Genomic DNA, 11,036 nt, shown 5'->3' on the forward strand with positions numbered 1-11,036 from the left:
ACATCTGACAAACAGGTCAGTCCCTACAAAAAAAAACCAAAAACATAAATCTGATGTTACAAAACCGCAGCACTCAAAAACCACTGGGAGAATATTTTAATCTTCCAGGTCATTCCATTGTTGACTTTAAATAGAAGCTTCAAAGGGAGATTACAACGTGAGATTTCTAGTTTTAACTTAATTCACAAGTTCAGAACAATGGGGGGGAACCCCAGGGCTGAATAGGGACATCGGATCCTTATCTCACTAAGGTTGCTAATTTTCTGCCTCCAAGTATTTCAGCTCTAATCAAACTGATTATGATACACATGGTATCCATAAATCCCAAGTCCCTTCTTTGCAACCCCCCTCCCAATTGACTGCCATAACAACTCAGAGGTTTCTATTCCAGCTCATATCTGACAAAGGGAGCTTTGTCTCTTGAAAGCTCAAACCTCAAAAACCTTGTTCATATCTAAGCTGCTACTGGATGCCAATCTAGTAGCTCTATTACTAATGGGTGTCAGCCAATGATGGGCAACACTGTCTCTGTGTGTGAAATGAGCAATTATTAGCCCCGTGTGAATTATGCAAGTATCCATGAGATGCTTTGGGCTTCAAACAACTTACCGTAGTTAACATGACTCAAGGCGGCTTTTTGTACTAGGATTACATTTTCAAAGCTATGCTTTACCTGTATGTTTGTAAATAAAGCAATACCAAGGGTCTCCAGTGTTTGCTCACTCTCCCAAATGAAACCATCCCCAGCAGCACTGCTCCTGGAACTGCTCACCACGTAACATTTTCCCGTGTTTTCTACCTTCCCATTATAAAAATGCTAGGTCAAAGTCAATGCAGCAGGATATAGATCATATCGCTTCCCAGATATCAAGGTACCTTTTTTATTCCAGCTAAACATTAGGGAGACTTTCTGACAGGGTGGTTCCTCAGTGGAACAGGCTTCCTCGGGAGGTGGTGGGTTCTCCTTCCCTGGAGGTTTTTAAGCAGAGGCTAGATGGCCATCTGTTGGCAATGCTGATTCTATGACCTTAGGCAGAGCATGAGAGGGAGGGCAGGAAGGTTTGCATCAGTGTTTTGCTCCCTTGGCCCTTTCTTGCATGCCCAGGGTGGCACCGATTGCCACTTTGGGGTCAGGAAGCAATTTTCCTCCAGGCCGGATTGGCCAGGGATCCTGGAGGGGGGGTTGCCATATTCTGGGCGTGGAGTAGGGATCACTGGGGGTGTGGGAGGAGGTCGCTGTGAATTTCCTGCATTGTGAAGGGGGTTGGACTAGATGACCCTGATGGTCCCTTCCAACTCAATGATTCTATTCTGGGAATGGATTCTTGACTTTTACAAAAGGTCTATGGTTATGCAAGGGAGGTACATGAACCTACCATATTCAGAAAGGACCTGCCCAAGTTCTTCTGGTTCTATTGATTCTCTAGCATATGTGGGCATGGAATGTTGTTTTTATGAGGATCTAAAATACATTATTACTCTTCTAACAGATCGGACTAATAACTCTGTGTCTGAGCTAATACCTTATTTATTAAGTGACAGCAATCCTAAGGTTACATTGGCAGTGGCAAAATTTATCTCAGTCCTTTTATCCCTTAAACAATAGATTTAGAATTAAGCTCAAGAGTTATGAATCGAGGTTAGAAGGAAAGGAAATGTGTGTGCAGACAGATGTGCTGCTTAGGAACACATCAAGCAACAACGTTACCTGTATATGTCTGTGTTGCATTTGCTACCTAGAACCATAGAGTTGGGAGGGGCCCTACAGGCCATCTAGTCCAACCCCCCCTTGCTCAATGCAGGATCAGCCTAAGGCATCCCTGAGAAATGTTCATCCAACCGCTGCTTGAAGACTGCCAGTGAGGGGTTGCTCACCACCTCTCGGCAGCCGATTCAACTGCTAAACTACTCTTACTGTAAAAAAAAAATAATCCTAATATCCAGCTGGTATCTTTCTGCCCATAAAGTAAACCCATTATTGTAAGTCCTATCCTCTGCTGCCAACGGGAACAGCTCCCTGCCCTCCTCTAAGTGACAGCCACTAGTCATGCTGACTGATTCTGTACCTAGCAGAGTGGTAGATAAGGGGGAAATCAAGGCTATGCCTTCTGGCTTCCCTGTGCCACACAGAGAGCAGGCCCTGGTTGACTTGCAGGTGGTAAAGAGCACATTCCCTGGGTATAGGCTCCATCTTGCCTCACTTGTATTCAGGATCAGTTTACAGCAATTCATTTAAAGCATACATACTGGGGTATAGCTGGGACGTTGCATCGAAAAACTATACGAGTTAGAAATGTAGAACAGCTCAATTTGAAAATATGTTTCCCTTTCCTTGGGAGTAGAACTGTAAGCAAACTCTTTACCACACCCTGATTAACATTTGGCACGGTTGTCAAGGGCCAGATCCAGCCCTCAGGACACCAGGTCAGCCATCAAGCTAACATCAGCTCAGCCGTACTTTGTGGCAGATGCTGAATAAAGCCTGATCTCTTTAAGCCTTTTGAGCTCCACAAAGGAGGGGAGGGATTTTTGCCAAGTATCTGGAGCTTTCCAAGCATTCGGGCCACATGTGCGTGAAGTTTTCTTCCCTATCTCACGTGACGTGAGGCAGAAGCTCAAACACATTACGCAATAATCAAAATATGCCTCAGGCCAAGCTGAGCCAAAATCTGAAGCTGTTGCAAGGAAGGGGGAACGCAAATGAAAGGCACCCACTTTCACAAACTTGACTGAGACCTTCCAGAATGTTTCCAGCCTGTTTCAAGGGAGTGCTTTGCAGCTAGGAACGGCACTCAACTGGACAAAGACGATGCTCTGCAGGGAATCATCTGTCTGAGAGTCACCGGTTTCCCTGCTGGCTGTCAGATCCCGTTGAAGGGATTTGTGCTTGTGAGTAATACCTTCTTTATTAAAAAAAAACTTGGGGTTTGTAGCCATGATTCTAAGCAAATTTACTTGCAAGTAACTTCCAGTAAGTTCAGTGGGACTTATTCCTAAGAGCCAGTGTGGTGTAGTGGCTAAGAGCGGTGGTTTGGAGCGGTGGAATCTGATCTGGAGAACCGAGTTTGATTCCCCACTCCTCCAAATGAGTGACGGACGCTAATCTGGTGAACTGGATTTGTTTCCCCACTCCTACACAGGAAGCCAGCTGGGTGATCTTGGGCTAGTCACAGCTCTCTCAGCCTCACCTACCTCACAGGGTGTCTGTTGTGGGGAGGGGAAGAGAAGGCGATTGTAAGCCGGTTTGATTCTTCCTTAAGTGGCAGAGAAAGTTGGCATATAAAAACCAACTCTTCTTCTTCTAAGCAAAATGTGCAAGGTCAAACTGGTAAAGGTTGTATAGAAACTTTCAGTGGGACCATAGCAAGTTAAACAAGCAGGGGAGGCACTGCTGAGGTCCATCTAAGAGAGCTGCCTGTGCAAACCGGGCAAAGCGTTTTCTCTTACTGCTGATGCAATGCAGAGAAAGTTTTAATCAGAACAGCCTCAGAGAATCTCAGCAGGCTCAATGGCAACGGAAGCCCTGCGGCTGAGTTCCGAGGTTTTGAACTGGATCGAGGGACAAGAGGCCAAGTTCCTTCTTGGTATGGCTGTGCACTAGTCTCCTGCTGAATTCCACCAGACAGTGACTTCCTTTCCAGTCTCAAAGGCTGCACACAAGGCCGGCGCTCCCATTAGGCGAACCGGGCGGTCGCCTAGGGGCGCAGACCTCAGAGGGGCGCAGAACTGGCCTCAGGGGCACCGTTTTAAACAGATTCGTTTCTTGGAAAAAATGCAACTGACAATTTATGTGTATTATGTGTATTCTCAACATTACAAAATGACAAGCAAGACAGAACACAATGGTTTACTTATTACATGCTACATAACAACAACCAACACAGAAAGTGTACAGTGCAAATCACAAACATATTCTCAACATTACAAAATGACAAGCAAGACAGAATACAAAAGTCCTTGTATAGAGGTAAGTCTAAAGTACAAAATCACTGCAAAATTCAGTATATTCTTTCTGTAATTCTTTCTTGTTTTTGCTGTTTTGCAAGTATCTTCATATATTCAACTGAATCATATTGGAACACCAAAATCAGTCCAATCTTAGGGCGCCTCTGCTGAAGGTAATTTACCGTAGGAGAAGCACCCTATGATCTTTATAAAATCATTCTTTGAAAAACCAAGCTTGAAGTATTGGCTGAAGACGCCACTTTATGTGGTGAAAGCGTGATAGTTAATCTGGACTATGTTTCCATGTCACAGAGTCCCATTGGGCTGATTTTGGTGTTCCAATATGATTCAGTTGAATATATGAAGATACCTGCAAAAAAGCAAAAACAAGAAAGAATTACAGAAAGAATATACTGAATTTTGCAGTGATTTTTTACTTTAGACTTACCTCTATACAAGGACTTTTGTATTCTGTCTTGCTTGTCATTTTGTAATGTTGAGAATATGTTTGTGATTTGCACTGTACACTTTCTGTGTTGGTTGTTGTTATGTAGCATGTAATAAGTAAATCACTGTGTTATACACTACCTGGAGGCTGGCAACCCTACACATAAAACCACATGGCCCAGTTCTTTTCTTTAAAGAGAAGAGACTGCCCAGTTCAGCTCTCCATAAGTATAGGTGCCCTTGTGAAATACCTATGTTACATTTTGAGCTGTGGGGTGCAGGGTTGACAACATCCCCCTTGGGAAATTGCTGGAGATTTGGGGACGGTGCCTGGGAAGGACGGCATTTGGGAAGAGGAAAGAGCTCAGCAGAGGCGAGATGCCATGCAGCCCATCCTTCAAAGCTGCCTTTTCCTCCTGGAGACAGTTGTAAGTCCAGGATAATTCCAACCCCCACTTGAGGTTGATAATCCTGGGGGGAAAGGGGACCTGCCCAATCCCCAGTTCAGGAATAAGATTTTAATGGTGTTTGAATCTGCAGTGTGCCGATTAATCGCCCAAAAGTTATTTTGGTGTTCTGAGACCAAAGAGAGGATGTCATACTACTACTCATAAGCAATCCTGGACAGAGCTGCCAAGAGAAAGGGACTTGGCAGACAAAAATAAAGAGTCTGTAGTCACCTTGGGGCTCAAAGCTCTTGGCAAATTACTCCTATGGTGTTTGAGTTAGATCTGGAGGGGGTGGTCTTTGTTTGGGGGCCCTTGATGGCTCTAAGCAACCCTGCTTCTGGGTGAAATCTGATCCTTTTTGTTTGTCTGGCATAGGAAAGAAAACTCCTTTGGGGAACAGCAGATGGTACCATAGCCAGGGATTAATTGCATGGCTCTGTGTATTATAAATGTGGAAGTTGTAAATGTGGAAGGTACTGTAGAGGGAATAGATCTGGAGCTCATTTATTCTGGTAACAACACTTTAAAAAGGGAGCCGGGTCTGGAATTCATATCCTCTGACCCAGACATCCTGGTCATGAATCTGTGAGGCCTGGCTGCAGTTGCTCAGCAGTGAAGGGGGAGGGAGATACTTTGCACCTGCCCAGAGGAGCTGTATTCTTATTTACAGCTTTCAGCTCTCGTATTTGAACCAGATTTGGGGGCTGAGGCCCAATTGTGAGCCTTGGCTGAAGCAAAGCCTTCCCTCTGAAAAGAGCCAGATGTGAATTTGCTGAGATTGATCAGAACCCAGATTTCCCTCATTAAGATTATGACAGAGATGGATATTGAATAGGGTTGACAGCTCCAGTTTGGGAAATACCTGGAGATTTTGAGGGTGGACCGGACCCTGAGGAGGGCAGGATTGGTGACGGGAGGGTCTTCAACGGGGATAATGCCATATAGAGTCTACCTTCCAAAGCGGCCATTTTCTCCAGGGGAACTGATCTCTGTCTCCTGGAGATCAGTTGTAATTTCCATTTATTTTTACGGCCATTGGCCAGCATAAATCAGTTGTAATAGCGGGAGATCTCCAGCTACCATCTGGAGGTTGGCAACCATAACATTGAACCCTCTCCAGTCAGGGGGTTTGGTATCCAGTGTCCTACTTTGGACAGCAGTCATTCAATATGAATACAAAGAGGGGACCAAAAAAATAGGCTATAATCGGAGGTTGTCAGAGATTTATTTCTCTTCCTCACTCTCTTTTCCTTTTCCATGTTCTTAATCATGTACATTCCCAAACAGATGGGCTCTTTGAACAGCAATAATTTACAACACATTTCTCCAGTAAGTGATCTGAAGTCCCACATCAAATGATGCGCTGACTGCGTTTGCTTTATCCCCATCCCATATACCATGCACACGTCATTCCATAGAGTCCCGGTTTCCCCAGATCTGAGGGCAGGCTTGGGAAGTGATGACAGTTTGTTTTCTAATGTTATATTACTGGAGCTAACCCTCCTCCCTTCTCTACAGCTCAGAGAATGCATTTAAAAACAAGGGATTTTAAACGCATGCACTATGAGTTATAGTGCACGGACCCCTCCAAACCCTCACGTTTATTTCCAGATATGAACTTACCATCAAGGCAGTTCTTAAATTTCAAGATGAAGAAACGCCCAAGGAAAGAACCCAAAAATGAAGAGCAGAAAAAGTGTGCTCTGTTTTATGGACTAAGAAGCGGCTTAATGGGCAGAAATCAACAAAAGAACCTTATTTCCCATGATGGAGATGCAATATGAGGAAAAGCTGCACCTGTTGATTTCTGCCCAGTAGGCAGGTGTTAAACGCATGGATTGGAGTGTCTGTCTCCCCCAAAGCGGCAGGTCTGCTATATGCACCTGCTATATGCTTTGGTGTCCCAACTGAAACCCGATTCTGTCCCACATTCCATGTTCCCTTTCATTTGGATATCTGCCACTGATACCCAGCAAACAAATTTCCCCACAGGGACCCTTATATATGCCCTCTCCAGAAACCTCTCTGACATGGCTGCCAAAGGCCTGGTACTAGACAGAGGTTGTCCCAGGGCACCCCGGCAGGGAGTAGCCCACAGAAACATTCATCAAAGCCCTATTCAGACTCCAAAGCTGCCCCACACCTTTTTGACTATCAGAAAAGGCCCAGGTGTGCAGGACAATAAAGGAGCCTCCCAACTTGGGCAAACCTCCCCCTCTCCCCAACATAACTCAATCAAGCCTTTTTCTCCAGGTGAACTGATCTCTATCGGCTGATCAGTTGAATTAGCAGGAGATCTCCTGCTACAGCCTGGCAGTTGGCAACCCTACCACTTTGGCAATTGGACTCTATGACCTTGAAGTCTCTCCCCTCCCCAAACCCCTTCCCCCTCAGGCTCTACCCCAAAAATCTCCAGGTATTTACCAACCTGAAGCTGGTAACCATATGTGACCTAAAGGTGCCATACACGTCTGCTGTTATAACAGCCCCCCCTCCTCTTTATTTTTTTACAGGCTCCATCATGATCTTCCTGGTTCTGTTTGTCTGGACTGTGCCTTGCATCGCTGATCATCTTCTCAGTAGCTTTGTCAAAGCAGAAAACCAGAAAGGCTCCCGGCAACTTGTCTGCAGCATGCCAGGGCCACAAGGCCTTCCGGGACCGTCAGGACCTCCTGGTTCTCCTGGGACTATGGGAAGGATGGGCTTCCCAGGAAGAGATGGACAGGATGGAAAGGATGGGGAGAAAGGAGAGGTGGGAGAAGAAGGTAAGTGACTGCGCCCTTTTACATCTCTCTCTTTATCACAGCCGGAATTTACAAACTGCAGGGAAACCTGCATCCGCCAAATGAAGAACGAAATAGGGGGCTTTTAAAAAAAGAAGCATCTGCACCACCAAATTCTAAAGAACACCACCACCATCCACCTGCTAAAATAACCATTGGGAGTCCTCTTCCAAGTACCATAACAATCCAAACGGAGGCAGGTGGTAAAGTGGGATAGGAACTTGTCTGCAGTTACTATTACACATTAGCATACCTTCCCCAGAGAAGTCCAGCTGGCCTAGAGTTTCCAGGTCTCTCTTCACCACCGGTGGGAGGTTTTTGGGGCGGAGCCTGAGGAGGGAGGGGTTTGGGGAGGGGAGGGACTTCAATGCCATAGAGTCCAATTGCCAAAGCAGCCATTTTCTCCAGGTGAACTGATCTCTGTCGGCTGGAGATCAGTTGTAATAGCAGGAGATCTCCAGCCACCACCTGGAGGTTGGCAACCCTCACCTGGCCCCCTCTCTCCTTTCCCATGGGAGGTAAAACAGTTTTGTTTAGGCATTCTTTTGGATAAGGAGGGGGAAATGGCTTCAGAAGATTATTTGCTTCTTTGTAATTTGACTTGTTTGTTTTCAATTGTGGTTTTATTGGGAGGGAATTTATTGGGTTGGATCCTGCAGATCCGTTCTGCTAGTAGTGGCATTCCTTATCCTAATGTAAACATTCTTTGCCTTCTTTAAAAGGTTCCATTCTCTGTGTACAGGATGTTGATGTATTCTGATTTTCTAGCAGGATGAGCTAGGGTTACCAGCCTCCAGGTTGGGCCTGGAGTTCTCCCAGAATTACAAGTGGTATCCAGATCAGTTCCCCTCGAGGAAACAGCAGCTTCAGGGGGCCAATTCTATTGAATAGCATCATGTTTGAGCTCCCTTCCCTCCTCAGACTCTGCCCTCCCTGTGCACCACCCCCAAATAAGGTGGCCAGCTCCAGGTTGGGAAATACCTGGTGATTTTGGGGGCGGAGCCTGAGGAGGGCAGGGTTTGGAGAGGGGAAGGACTTCAAAGCCATACAGTCCAATTGCCAAAGCGGCCGTTTTCTCCAGGTGAACTGATCTCTGTCGGCTGGAGATCAGTTGCAGTAGCAGGAGATCTCCAGCTACCACCTGGAGGTTGGCAAACCTACCCCCAAATCTCCAGGACTCCCAAGCTGGAGATGGCAATTTAGGATGAGCACAGGCAGCACAACCAGTGTTGACAATAGCTCAAAACACAATAGGAAGCATCTGTTCTTTGGGGTACTTCCTGTCTACCATCACGAAAAATGTCCAGTGATGTTTCATCATAGTGATACCCAGAGAACACCCTAAAGGTATAAAGATGATTACATATTGCATCCAAATCACTCATATGAAGACTCACTGAAGCTGATTTGTCTCTTAGGTCCAGAAGGCAAAGCAGGAAACTCAGGCAAACCAGGGTCAAAGGGACAAGCCGGAGCCATTGGCAAAGCTGGTCCTCGTGGTCCAAAGGGTCTCAAAGGAAACCCTGGGAAAAATGGGGCACCAGGAAAGAAAGGCCCCAAAGGAGTGCGGGGGGACATTGGGCTGCCAGGGCCCTGCAGCTGTGGGGCCAGTAAAGCCAAGTCAGCCTTCTCCGTTGCGGTGACCAAAAGCTACCCAAGGGAAAGACTGCCCATAAAGTTTGACAAGATCCTGATGAATGAAGGCGAACATTACAACGCTTCCAGTGGGAAATTTGTATGCCGTATCCCCGGCATCTACTACTTTACCTATGACATCACTTTGGCCAATAAACATTTGGCTATCGGGCTGGTGCATAATGGACAGTACCGGATAAAAACGTTTGATGCCAACACTGGTAACCACGACATAGCTTCCGGATCAACTATTCTTTCTCTGAAACAAGATGATGAGGTCTGGCTGCAGATCTTCTACTCAGAACAGAATGGACTCTTTTACGATCCCTACTGGACAGACAGCCTTTTTACTGGCTTTCTGATATATGCCGACCAGGATTACATCAATGAAATATGAGAGACTCCATTGCCAATAAATCCTAATAGGAAACTGCGCGTGGGAAAAGTTATAGCTACAATGTACATACAGCTGTGAAATAGCCCTCTTTCTGCAGTGGCAGGCCAGATTAATATGGACTGTGTCCCAAAGTCGGTCCTACAATACTGATAGCCAGATAAATAGTCTAAGGCTCAGTCCAGACATAACGCAGATCCCAGATATATTAACTACAGTTAGTTTGTTGAAACCAAGATTTGGCTTACAGAAGGCCACTCAAATGCTGGTTTGCATCAACCATTCAAATTTTGGTTTTATTGCCTCCGTTCTTTCCCCCTCCTCCCCTGCAGAGACATGGCTGGCACCCCAGTCTGCACTGGGAACAAACCAAGAAAAGCCACTCTGGTTGCCGACCTTCAGGCGGAGCCTCGAGATCTCCCACTATTACAACTGATCTCCAGACTATAGAGATCAGTTCCCCTAGAGAAAATGGCTGCTTTGGAGGCTGAACCCCCTCCTCTCCCCATGCCTGTCCTCCCCAGGCTCCATCCTCAAAATCTCCTGGTATTTCCTAACCCAAAACTGGCAACCCTACAGGTTAGTCACATCTTAATGTCTCACAAAATCATAGTTAAGACTAATTGTGGTTAATAAACCAACTTTGACCATGGTTTCGGATACCAGTTTGATAAGTGAGCATAGATAGCGGAGCGGCCTGTGTTCCAACAGCCACACTAACCATAGAGACCTGTATCCATTAGGGTTGCCAGGTCCCCCCTCTCGATAGATGGGAGGTTTTAGGTGGTGAGGATGGGGTGAGCGTGTGCATGATGACGTTACTTCCAGGTTTACCACCGGAAGCACCACATCGCTGCGGCAGCTTTAGCACTCAACCTCCCAAATTTGAGTGCTAAAGGAGCTGCGGCGATGTGGCGCTTCCAGGGGTAAACCCTGAAGTGATGTCATTGTGTGCGCACAGCTGCGCGCAAGCACTACTGCCACTCTGGAGCAGCTGGGTGGATTGGCGGGCAATTGCCCGCCAAAACCAGCCTCCTAGCAACCCTAGTATCCATTCATCCAATGATGGCTTTCTCCTCTGGCTGCAGCCGACTGTCCCCCCACCCATTTTGTTCTTGAGACCATTTGGACCCTTAGGAGCAGCTTAAGGGGCAAAGTGGGGGTCTGCATTGGGAGAAAGGAGTCGGTAGAAATTGCCACAACCTCTTCTGCAAATGGAAAAGGTTTTCTCTCAGAGGATACATGATGGTTGATTAAACCCTGGTTTTATATGACATCTGAATTGCGAGTAAATTTACACGTCTTTTCATCTCAGTGTGTTCAGCCCCTGGAAGAATAATCCTTGTCAATAAACTCTGAATATTCAAATAATTTACAGCCGAG

General features: G+C 46.2%; 1 protein-coding gene across 1 annotated transcript; it reads left to right on the forward strand.

Annotated features, from left to right (window-relative positions):
* Positions 1–7,362: 7,362 nt before the first annotated feature.
* C1QTNF2 (C1q and TNF related 2) lies at positions 7,363–9,656 on the forward strand. Its single transcript, XM_056865016.1, has 2 exons — positions 7,363–7,606; positions 9,043–9,656. Exons 1-2 carry the CDS (start codon positions 7,363–7,365, stop codon positions 9,654–9,656), a joined length of 858 nt encoding a protein of 285 aa, XP_056720994.1.
* The last annotated feature ends 1,380 nt before the right edge of the window (positions 9,657–11,036 follow it).

This window comes from Euleptes europaea, chromosome 1, assembly GCF_029931775.1.
Source record: "Euleptes europaea isolate rEulEur1 chromosome 1, rEulEur1.hap1, whole genome shotgun sequence".
In the NCBI taxonomy this organism is placed as follows: domain Eukaryota; kingdom Metazoa; phylum Chordata; class Lepidosauria; order Squamata; family Sphaerodactylidae; genus Euleptes; species Euleptes europaea.